Source organism: Cucurbita maxima, unplaced genomic scaffold (assembly GCF_002738345.1).
Source record: "Cucurbita maxima cultivar Rimu unplaced genomic scaffold, Cmax_1.0 Cma_Scf00011, whole genome shotgun sequence".
Classification (NCBI taxonomy): Eukaryota; Viridiplantae; Streptophyta; class Magnoliopsida; order Cucurbitales; family Cucurbitaceae; genus Cucurbita; species Cucurbita maxima.
Window position 1 is genome coordinate 567,663 of NW_019272027.1, and position 11,763 is coordinate 579,425.

Consider the following 11,763-nt stretch of genomic DNA (forward strand, 5'->3'; position numbering starts at 1 on the left):
GGATTATTGGGGTACGGTTCTTTTTCGACATGTCATACATGGGTGGCACGTGAAAGACTGAGAGGCTACTGAAATTGAACGACGAATATTTGCTGTGACACGTGTTTGGTAGCACGTGCCGTTCGCCATACTAGATCTCTATCTCTCATATATTTATACTTTATATACACCCAAAGTTTTTAAATTCTCAAATTTAAATGTATTAATTATTCTCTTTTAGTCTAAGGGGTAAGGAGTCCGATGGTGAGATCTCACACTCTCACATTGGTTTAACATATTTTATAAGGGCGTAGATGTATTTGTAACAGACTAAAGCTGACAATATCTACTAGCGGTGGAAGTAGTGGATTTTTAGTAATGAGCCAAAGCAAAAATATCTACTAGTAATAAGAGATCATATAACATATGAATAAAACAAGTTGAATTCGGGATGCAATGAATTCCCATATCTTATCTAAACATTCTCTTCATTCCATGAACATAAAACCACATAACTTTGAAAATAAGTATAGTTTTTAAAAGAATCTCTTATTTCAATGTTTACTAAACAAATCATCACTCACCCCAACAAAAAGTCGCTTGTTTTCTTTCTGAAAGCAACGTTAAAAGAGGCGCGCAATTGACTCATTCACACACTCCCATTATGTAAATAAACCCTCCAAACCATCTTAACCATCTTCTGGTCTTCCTGTGATCATATAAGCCCTCACCCTTTGTTTCTCTTCGAACCCATTTCCCATTTCTCTCTAAAACCCCCCTTCTTCTTCTTCTGGGGTTTGGTTGTAATGGGCGGCGAGCAAGAATGGGGTGACATAGCGCCGCCACTGCCGGCGGTGTTGCCGTTAAACCCAGAAAGAGAGGAGTATTGGAGTCGATTTGATGATTCTGTTAATGCGGTTTCGTTTGGGTTTGTAGCGACTGCCATTCTAATCTCTATGTTCCTTGTTATGGCCATTTTTGAGAGGTTTCTTAGACCCAGGACGGCGGCGGACATGGGCCGGCCGCCTTCTGATCTTGAAGCACAGATGGTGTTTGATGAAAAGCTTCGTTACCCATCTCCCAAGGTTCTTTTCTTCTCTTCTCTGCTACTGCATTTTAATGTTGGCCTTTATCTTGCTTGCTTTTCTAAATTCAAATAGTTTCTTTATCTCTTTCTGAGAAAGAACACACTAAATTCTTTTGGTGTCAATTAATGATGTCTTGACTATTTTTGAACAGTTTTCTTCTGAAAATTTCTGTATTATCTCTGTTTGCTTACATTAATATGATAGTTTTTTCTCATTCTAGATGTTAATGATAATGGGCCCACACCATGTAGGTAGCATGTGTTTTTGTCTCAATTGTGATAGCAATCCAACCAGGAACAAGATTTGATAGGCAAAACAAGTTCATGAGGCATTAAACTGTGTCAAGCTGCTCATGGTTTCTTAAGCATTTGTAGCTAGTGAACTGTGGGATCCCTATCGATTGGAGGGGAATAAAGTACTCCTTATAAGGGTGTGGAAACCTCTCCGTAAAGACATGTTTTAAAATCTTGAGTGGAAGCCAGGGAAAACCTGTAGAGGATAATATCTGCTAATGGTGGGTTTGAGCTGTTACAAATGGTATCAGAGCTAGACACCGAGCGTTGTGTTGACGAGAACGCTAGACCCCCAAGAAGGGTGAAGGGTGAAGGGTGTGAAAACCTCTTAAGGGTGGAGGGTGTGAAAACCTCTCCCTAATATACGAGGGCTCTAATAGATGAGGGGAACAAAGTATTCCTTATAAGATCGTGGAAACCTTTCCTAATAGACGCGTTTTAAATCATTGAGGAGAAACCCAAAAGAGAAAGCCCAAAGAAGACAATATTTTCTAGCGGTATGACATTTTGAATGAGCAGATTAGTCAATGTCGTATCAATTTAACAAGTTTTGTTAACAATCCAATCCTATACCATTAAATGCATTGTTCATATAAAAGCAAGATATAGCACAACTGTTCATAAGGTGAGTTAATTACAAACATAATCACATGCTATGTCTCCGTTTGTGATTACAATATAGAAATATGCACATATTTTGAAGTATTTATAGCTTTAATAAAGTGTGTCAAAGTCTCAGCTGTCACCATTTTCAATATCCTTTCCCTACATTCTATAAGGTATAGTTGTACCATATTAGCATGTACAGCTGAGTTTCAATTCTTTATGTTGGAAAATATACTAACAGAATAGAAGGAGAGGTCATGGATGATTTCGAATCGGCTTCCACTAGTTTGTGTCCTAATCTTGCACCTCAAGTATCATAAAGTTGTTCTCCTTTTTGCTCATAGGCCAGCTATTTTTGACTCAAAATCAAAATGGTGATCATTATTAATGAGTTTTCTTTGTTGTTTGAGGACATTTGCTTTTAATCACCATCATGTTTGATCTTGTGCCTTTTTCGTTCTCTTCGTAACGGGAAAAAGGAAAAAGAAAAAAGGGAGTGAGGTTGTGAGATCTCACGTCGGTTGGAGATGGGAACGAAACATTTTTTATAAGAATGTAGAAGTCTCTCCCTGACAGAGGCGTTTTAACATCTTGGAGGGAAAACCCAAAAGGGAAAGCCCAAAAAGGACAATATCTGCTAGCAGTGGGCTTGGACTGTTGCAAATGGTATAAGAGTCAAACACCGGACGGTGTGCTAGCGAAGACGCTGAGCCCCAAATGGGGGTGGACGTCGGGCGTTGTGCCAGCGAGGACACTTGGCCCCCGAAGGGTGGCGGACACCAGGTGGTGTGCCAGCAAGGACGCTGAGCCATGAAGAGGGGTGAACACCAAGTGGTGTGTCAGCGAGTACATTGGGCCCCGAAGGAGGGTGGACTGTGAGATCCCACATCGATTGGAGAGGGGAGAATGCCAAAGGACACTGGGCCCTGAAGGGGGGTTGATTGTGAGATTTCACATCGATTGGAGAGGGGAACGAAGCATTCTTTATAAGGGTGTGGAAACTTCTCTCTAGCAAACCAGTTTTAAAAACTTTGAGTAGAAACTCGAAAGAAAAAACCCAAAAAAAACAATATTTATTAGCGGTGAGATAATACTTTATTATCAACTGTGACTCCATTGTGACTCCATATTGTTCAACTCATTAAACTCTCTTTCTCTCTGATGAACAATATGCTACAGAATTTTCATGCATGAATTTCTACGAACAATCATTATTTTGTGGACCATGGACCCATTTTTGCACCGTTTCTGCTAAATTGTTGCAGCAATCTCAGTATCATGATAGTAGCAGCTATAATATAGTTCTTATGGTAATTAGATGAGTAATTGAGAAGCAACCTACTTTAAACTGATACACTTTTTGACTTGATTTATGTAGATGACTGTTTACGGTCGAGGAGTATCGGTATTGATGCCCGGCGAAGAGATTCCAACCTACATTGCGCACCCTGTTCCTGCACCGTGCCCTCCCGAGCCCATTTTGAAGCCTCTGCATCAACATAACTTGAGCATCTGTCCGCCTTCAAGCTTAACATCGAGCTCCAACATCAGTTGACTAAAAAAACATCACTACAGAACAAGGGTTAGGTCATGTAACAGCTCAAGCCTACTGCTAGCAGATATTGTCCTTTTTTAGCTTTCCACTCAAGGTTTCTATAGCAGGCGTGTTTTAAAAACTTTGAAGGGAAGCTCAGAAGGAAAAAACCAAAGAAGACGATATTTGCTAGCAATGGGCTTGGGTCGTTACAGGGCACCTCACACTTTGCAATTTCAGCTCATTTTGGCTTGCAACTTGACATTGTAGGTTTGAAAACATGGTGAAAGTCACATCAAGTTCAGCCAATGTGTAACTTGGATATGTAGGAAGCTGCGTAGGTTATATTTGATGCTGCCCCCACCATAGTTAAAAGAGAGGGTGGAAATGAATGATGGTTGCTAAGGCTGGGTCAGCTGCTCCTGTAATCCATGATTAGTGCCCTCATTGTTATGTTCATAATCAAATCCATCGCCTCTTTCACTGGCATCAAAGTTACAACCCAAGGTAATTAGTCACTTAATTCTCTGCTGCTAACTGGGAAAAGAAGAAGATGATCCTCATTTTAAAGTTCATCTAACATTAGAGTTAGAAAGTGAGAACGAAGCATTTCTTATAAGAATATGAAAACATCTTTTTAGCAGATGTGTTTTAAAATCATGAGATTGATAGCGATACGTAACGGGCTAAAGTGGACAATGTTCGCTAGCGGTGAGTTTGAGATTGTGATATTTTGATATTAGAGACAAATATCAGGGGGTGTGCCAGCGAAGACGCTAGGGCCACCACAGTCCACAAGGGCAAAAGGATGTGAAGAGAAATGTTGGAGAAAATTGTTGTTGGAGAGTGAGCTGCTTTTGTTGACCCAGTTGTGTGGAGTGCCGAAGACAGCACAGTCCACAAGGCAGCAGAAAGAGAGAAGGAAAAAGAGAAACGTTTGGAGTGTTAGGGCCACCAGAGAGGACATCTCCTGTGCTCCATGCATCATCGCATTACAAACAGAGGAAAAAGAAAAGAAAAGAACAATGGGAAGTTGAAGGACCATTTGAATTGCAGATCCCCATGGCAGGTTCTGATCTCAAAACCAACCAATCTTTTAATAACACCCTCAACTACTTGGGATTTTGAATCAACTTTTTTTTGGGGACCTAAGCAGTGTTCATCAAAATTATCATATTTCTCTATTAGATTCATGGACATGACTCATAATTATTGGTCATTTTCTCATTTGAAATGCATCATTTTCAATTATCTCTAATTTTCAGTCATCCAACCAAGTTTAACCAAAAAATGAGAGAATTCTCACTACCTCGACAAGTAAGTTAGGGCATGAGCGTAGTGAGAATGGACTTCCCAAAAAGTCAGCCCGAGATCGAAGTCAGCATAGAATAGGGGAAGACCCTAATGTTGTATTGGCAAAGCCAACTTCTTGAGTTGCAGGTGAAGAAGAGCGGACATGAGCAAACATAGAGACTTAGATCAGGGTTGACATCCACCAATCCACCTTAGATCTCAACCAAGAAAAGAGCGATTTTCTTTCCTTATTTATACCAAACATAAGGCATGGTATAACCCAACAAATAAGACAAAAAAAAGCACGAGAATGTAAGAACTCATGAAGTTAAAAATAACTGAATTTTTTCAAAAAAAAATTAGACGAAATTCAAGGTCAAAAAGAAGAAAAAAAAGAACTTTTTGTAAATGGACCCATTTGAAAATAATGAAACTAAAAGGAACCATTTTTTGAAGTTTCCCCATACACTACTAATCAAATCAGTCCATATAGTCTACAGAAAGATGAAACATTCAAGTGAGACAAGTGGGTTTTCAATGGATTCATTTGGGGGCTGAATTCCATCGTCTCCTTCGTCTCTTTTCGTGGTGGTCGCTATCTCTTGCAGGTCACCAGCAGCTCGTCCACTCCCTTTCATGGCACTGCTTTTCACATTCCCCCCCATCTTGTTCGTGCCTCCAACTGTTCGAGCAGCAGCTGGTGACCTCGAACGGCGCCCATGGCCGACTCCAGATTGCTGCTCGTGCCCTCCACTCAGCTTCTTCCTGGTCCTCGCTTCTCTTGATTCTGTCCTTCCCTGTGTGTTCCTGCAACTAACACGACACCTCTGTTCTCTTCTACATGATGGGTCGCCGGAATATGGACGCTTTCTGCGAATCTTTGGTGTTGTATTCCGACCAATTTCTCTGCTCTGTTTACTTGAGGCATCGTCGCCTTCTCTTTGCTCTGAAATGGTGGTCGCCATTGACACGCTTTCGCTCATATTGCTGCACCATTCCGTAACCTGAGATGTCTCTGAAACTGAAGGGACCCCCCTTTCCTCCAGCACAGGAGACTTGTCTTCTTCAAACTTTGGGACTGGTTTTTGCAGGTCACATGGCTTGGAAATGGGAGTCTCTAAGAGGACTTCTTTGACGGTTTCGTCTTCCAGGGTTCCATTTCCGGGGATGTTTTCGACATGGGTGTCGATGGACCCCGGTAACGGACTTCTCATGGGACAATGAGGCTGACCTCTGTCTAATGTTCTGCTAAAGCAACAACCCATGAGAGTGGTGAGTGTGGGAATGGAGATGGAAGCTGAATAGATTAGGATGTTAGGATTTGAAATTTTGAATTTAACGGTTGAGGGAAGTGAATTTGGGTGGGAAAGGAAAGCCACCAGGGCGAGAGAGTGGAGCTATGGCAAAGCTTGGGAGTGAAATGGCTCAACGCCCAGTAAATGGAGAAGATACCAACTGTCAATGGAGTGTTTTTAACGAACTTGTCAAATTGTTATTACCACTCATATAAAGGCACTATACATCAAATTGTAAAATTATTTTTACCGATCATATAAAAGCATTATAAGTCTCTTCCTAACCTCAAATTATTTTTACTATTCATATGAAGGCACTATACATCTCTTTCTAACCTCAAATTATTTTTACTACTCATATGAAGGTAATATACATCTCTTCCTAACCTTATCTGTCAAAATGTTTTTACTGCTCGTATAAAGGCACTATACATCTCTTCCTAACCTTATCTGTCTTATCTGTCAAAATGTTTTTACTGCTCGTATAAAGGCACTATACATCTCTTCCTAACCTTATCTGTGAAAATGTTTTTACTGCTCGTATAAAGGCACTATACATCTCTTCCTAACCTTATCTGTCAAAATGTTTTTACTGCTCGTATAAAGGCACTATACATCTCTTCCTAACCTTATCTGTCAAAATGTTTTTACTGCTCGTATAAAGGCACTATACATCTCTTCCTAACCTTATCTGTTAAAATGTTTTTACTGCTCGTATAAAGGCACTATGCATCTCTTCCTAACCTTATCTGTCAAAATGTTTTTACTGCTCGTATAAAGGCACTATGCATCTCTTCCTAACCTTATCTGTCAAAATGTTTTTACTGCTCGTATAAAGGCACTATACATCTCTTCCTAACCTTATCTGTCAAAATGTTTTTACTGCTCGTATAAAGGCACTATACATCTCTTCCTAACCTTATCTGTCAAAATGTTTTTACTGCTCGTATAAAGGCACTATACATCTCTTCCTAACCTTATCTGTCAAAATGTTTTTACTGCTCGTATAAAGGCACTATACATCTCTTCCTAACCTTATCTGTCAAAATGTTTTTACTGCTCGTATAAAGGCACTATACATCTCTTCCTAACCTTATCTGTCAAAATGTTTTTACTGCTCGTATAAAGGCACTATACATCTCTTCCTAACCTTATCTGTCAAAATGTTTTTACTGCTCGTATAAAGGCACTATACATCTCTTCCTAACCTTATCTGTCAAAATGTTTTTACTGCTCGTATAAAGGCACTATACATCTCTTCCTAACCTTATCTGTCAAAATGTTTTTACTGCTCGTATAAAGGCACTATACATCTCTTCCTAACCTTATCTGACAAAATGTTTTTATTGCTCGTATAAAGGCACTATACATCTCTTCCTAACCTTATCTGTTAAAATGTTTTTACTGCTCGTATAAAGGCACTATGCATCTCTTCCTAACCTTATCTGTCAAAATGTTTTTACTGCTCGTATAAAGGCACTATGCATCTCTTCCTAACCTTATCTATCAAAATGTTTTTACTGCTCGTATAAAGGCACTATGCATCTCGTCCTAACCTTATCTGTCAAAATGTTTTTACTGCTCATATAAAGGCACTATACATCTCTTCCTAACCTTATCTGTCAAAATATTTTTACTGCTCGTATAAAGGCACTATACATCTCTTCCTAACCTTATCTGACAAAATGTTTTTATTGCTCGTATAAAGGCACTATACATCTCTTCCTAACCTTATCTGTCAAAATGTTTTTACTGCTCGTATAAAGGCACTATACATCTCTTCCTAACCTTATCTATCAAAATGTTTTTACCACTAATACAAGTATAAAGGCACTATACATCTCTTCCTAACCTTATCTATCAAAATGTTTTTACCACTAATACAAGGGCACTATACATCTCTTCTTAACCTTATATATCAAAATGTTTTTTACCACTCATAAAGGCACTATACATCCCTTCCTAACCTTATCTCTCAAAATGTTTTGACCACTCATATATAGGCACTATACATCTCTTCTAACTTCATCTGTCAGGAATGTTTTTACCACTCATATAAAAGCACTATACATCTCTTCCTAACCTTATCCTTGCTTGAGCATGATGACTAGAGAAGAAAATTACCAGTGTCTTTATGTCGACTCGATCACTATCCAACCTGCTTGTGCATTGGCATCCAAAGACTGAGGCTTTATCTATGAACAAGTAAGATGGTAAAATCCATAAAAAAACAACCAAATAAAATCCAATTTCAACATTGCAAGAATAATACAATACCTCCCATGCTGAATAGCAATAACAGGAGGAAAGGGAAACGTTAGTAACTTATTATATAAAGCCAAGCAAAATAATATACATCTACAGCAGATCAAGAGCGTCGGAATTGACAAATGAGTGGCCAAACCAATCAAATAACAAGTTCATTTTTCAAATATGTTGAGCTTAAATGCAACATGGTTGCTTATGTAGGGATTGTCGGAGACAGATGACCAAATCAAGGTTGTGTAGGATGTGAATTAGAAGCTGCCCGATCTGATTCAATCATTGACTTGATATAGAATTCTCCTGCCTTGTATGAGGACCTAACCATTGGGCCAGATGCCACATACCGAAAACCCTGTCACAACCAAACAGAAAATGGATTTTCAAATCATTGTTGTATCCTCAAGGCATGGCAAGTAACTCCATACATTAAAAACTATTGATCATGTGATACTTGATGGAGGAGATGAGGATTATGCATCACAACATGAATTAATATACCTAAAAGTAAAGCATCGTCTCCCCGAACAATTTGAATATAATACACATAAAACTACAATGGTTGAAATGGAAGATGGGATGGTATAGGAAATGCAAATCAAGACTATTCGCGAGCTATAAGAATAACAAAGATGGGAATATGATACCATGCTAGAAATGAAAAAAAAAAAGTAGTCTTTAACCTTTAAAGACTTAATTAAACAACAAAGAAGACAATAAACGCAAACAAAATGTTCAAGTAAAAAAGAGAGAGTACCATTTTCATGCCAAGATTGTGATACTTCTCGAAAGCCTCTGGTGTAATGTATTCTGATACAGGCATGTGGCGCTTTGAAGGTCTCATGTACTGACCAAATGTCATCACATCAACTCCAGCAGCTCTCACCTTCTCCATTGTTTGCACGACTTGATCTGGTGTTTCCCCACAGCCTAACATAATGGAAGTCTTCGTAAGTGTTCCAGAAGGAGCAAACTCTTTTGCCATAACTAGAACATCTAATGATTGCTTAAAATTAGCACGATGGTCCCGAACTGCTCCCTGAAGCTCTTCAACTGTCTCTATATTATGAGCAAAGACGTCAAGGCCCGACTTTGCAACTTTCTCTACACTGCCAGGGTCCCCTCGAAAATCAGGGACTGCAAAATCAATTAGTTCAAGGAACATCAAAGAACAGATTAAATCAAACTGGACAAAAGTAATCAGAATCAAACGAGCCTATGATGCTGATTTTTGTGACTGCACTTACACACGGGTAAGTATGTAGCTTTCACTAAATTTCTAAGCTGGATTGGATGAAAACAAGATAGAATAACTCTCCCAAAAATCAAGTGTCACACAAGAATCCTTAAATGTAACAAGGAACGGGACACTAAGGAAACTGCTAGGGAATTCATACCCAATGCTTCGATCAACATATTTGGCTTCAACACCTTAAGTTTCAGCACGGTCTCTGCAAAATGACCACTCCCCTGATCAGGTAAATCGTCGCGATCCACACTAGTGATAACCACATAATCCAACCCCCATGATGCGATTGCCTCAGCAACATTTTGCGGCTCATTGGGGTCTGGTGGAGGTGGAGTTCGTGATGTCTTCACGTTACAGAACCTGGAGTGCAAATAATCCGAAAATAGCAAGGAATGAATAGAATTCTAAGTGATAAGATGATATCATAGTAATCGACAAGATCATTTCTATGACAAAAACAATTAGAGATTTACATTCCTCAGTAAATTATATACACTATGCACAGCACATACGAGAAGATATCATTCTTCAATCATCAAAAACACTGGAAATTAAGTAAACACAACGAAATGAATGAGTAAATTGAATTATGACTAGCCTGCAGCCCCGGGTACAAGTGTCTCCAAGAATCATAATCGTAGCAGTGGCCGTGCCCGTTTCTCCACCAGACCAGCATTCCCCCAAATTAGGGCATTTAGCCTCCTCACAAACCGTATGAAGCTTCAATTCGCGGAGTTTCTTCTTGATTTGAACATACTTCTCGCCACCGGGCACCGATTCCTTCATCCATTTAGGTTTAGGAAGGGGCTTCTTCTTCGTACCAACCTCCACGGAATACGAATCAGAAGATTTCAGGCTAACAAAGTCAGAAAGCGTGGGGGATTCGGCGGCAAGTCGTTCCCGGAGTCCGGCCAAAGTCCGAGGGACTTGGGAGGAGGTAGCAGAGGCGGAGGTCGAGGAAGATGAATAAGATAAGGACCTGCCAATGGATTCGAAGATTCGAGCAAGGCTATGGCGACGGGTGTTCATCGTTGAGCGTGAAGAAAGCCTCGCCGGAATTTGGATGGCTCCGAATTTATTTGGACAGTTGAAGGACGGTCGTTCGTAAGGCGTTCTCAGCCAAGCCCCAAGAGTCGAGACCCCCACCAATTAGAGAAATTAACACAATTACCCTCCTTCAAAACCCCTTTTGGCTTTTGTTATTTTACCCTTTCATGTCCATTTCTTTGTCTACACGATTATAGCTATTTCCGAGTTGTAGTTGCCTACAAGATTATAGCTCTCGGATTACCTAAATGAGCTGAGACTATATCTGAATTAGAATGATCATAAAAATAAAATGGTTGTGAAATACTTGAAAGAATTGAAGTTACTGTCTATTCCAGTTTTCAATCAATGCACAATTATAGTAATTTCAAAGTTTTGCCCAAAAGAAGAAGGTCAAAGAAGACAATATCTGCTACTGATGGACTTGGGGAGACACTGGGCCTTAAGGGGTAGTGGACACTGGGCTCTGAAGAGCGTGGATCAAAGATTATGAATTTATTAAGTAAATGTTTGGGAAACCAAAACCAAAGTCACGAGAGCTTATGCTCAAAGTGGACTATATCATACAATTGTGGAGGGTCGTGATTTCTAACACAGATAACGTGATCATGTCGCAGAGGATGTTGATAATTCGATTATTTACTACCTATCTCGTTAATTTTAAAATAGGTTATGGTTTAAATTTCAATGGATAAAATAGATATTTGTTTGATATATTTAATGATATGTTAAGTGGTTTGGAAATATTAGAGTATTGATTCTCTAAAGGCCAACCTTTATCCAAAGCATTGATTCTCTGTTTTTTTTTCTTAGATAAGTTTTAAATTTATTCTTAAATTTTTATTAAATTTAAACTTAGGTTAAATTGGTGAAATATTATATTTCATTATTTTAATAATTTATATTAGAGTGCATTTTAAAGAACATAAAAAAGTCGGGTAATATTGATTATTGTGAGGTATTAATGCGGTAGAGATGAAAATTACCCTATGAATGGAGCTTATTGGGCCTGCCGCTGGATATTTGTGGCCCAATTTAGAAGTGGGCTTAGTCCATGAACAATGATTTTTTTTTTTTTTTTTTTTTTTTTTTTTTTTTTTTTTTTTTTTTTTTTTTT

The 11,763-nt window shown here is 38.9% G+C and overlaps 3 protein-coding genes across 4 annotated transcripts; 1 reads left to right on the forward strand and 2 right to left on the reverse strand.

Moving 5' to 3' along the window:
• The first annotated feature begins 536 nt into the window (after positions 1 to 536).
• Positions 537 to 3,884, forward strand: LOC111486185. Of its 2 annotated transcripts, none has more exons than XM_023133219.1 (2): positions 537 to 1,064; positions 1,319 to 1,506. In XM_023133219.1, the coding sequence occupies exons 1-2, from the start codon at positions 786 to 788 to the stop codon at positions 1,400 to 1,402; spliced, it is 363 nt and encodes a 120-aa protein (XP_022988987.1). In that variant the 5' UTR covers positions 537 to 785; the 3' UTR covers positions 1,403 to 1,506. The 2 variants fall into 2 exon arrangements, with proteins under 2 accessions (XP_022988987.1, XP_022988986.1); XM_023133218.1 differs by lacking the exon at positions 1,319 to 1,506 and adding an exon at positions 3,345 to 3,884 and having other exon boundaries at positions 548 to 1,064.
• A 1,366-nt stretch (positions 3,885 to 5,250) lies between these two features.
• LOC111486133 lies at positions 5,251 to 8,292 on the reverse strand. The gene is made up of 2 exons (XM_023133155.1): positions 8,213 to 8,292; positions 5,251 to 6,038 (listed from the first exon to the last, which is right to left on the reverse strand). The coding sequence occupies exon 2, from the start codon at positions 6,005 to 6,007 to the stop codon at positions 5,288 to 5,290; it is 720 nt and encodes a 239-aa protein (XP_022988923.1). The 5' UTR covers positions 6,008 to 6,038; positions 8,213 to 8,292; the 3' UTR covers positions 5,251 to 5,287.
• A 97-nt stretch (positions 8,293 to 8,389) lies between these two features.
• Positions 8,390 to 10,674, reverse strand: LOC111486046 (lipoyl synthase 2, mitochondrial). Its single transcript, XM_023133045.1, has 4 exons — positions 10,198 to 10,674; positions 9,748 to 9,959; positions 9,108 to 9,487; positions 8,390 to 8,705 (listed from the first exon to the last, which is right to left on the reverse strand). The coding sequence occupies exons 1-4, from the start codon at positions 10,626 to 10,628 to the stop codon at positions 8,583 to 8,585; spliced, it is 1,146 nt and encodes a 381-aa protein (XP_022988813.1). The 5' UTR covers positions 10,629 to 10,674; the 3' UTR covers positions 8,390 to 8,582.
• Between the last annotated feature and the right edge of the window lie 1,089 nt (positions 10,675 to 11,763).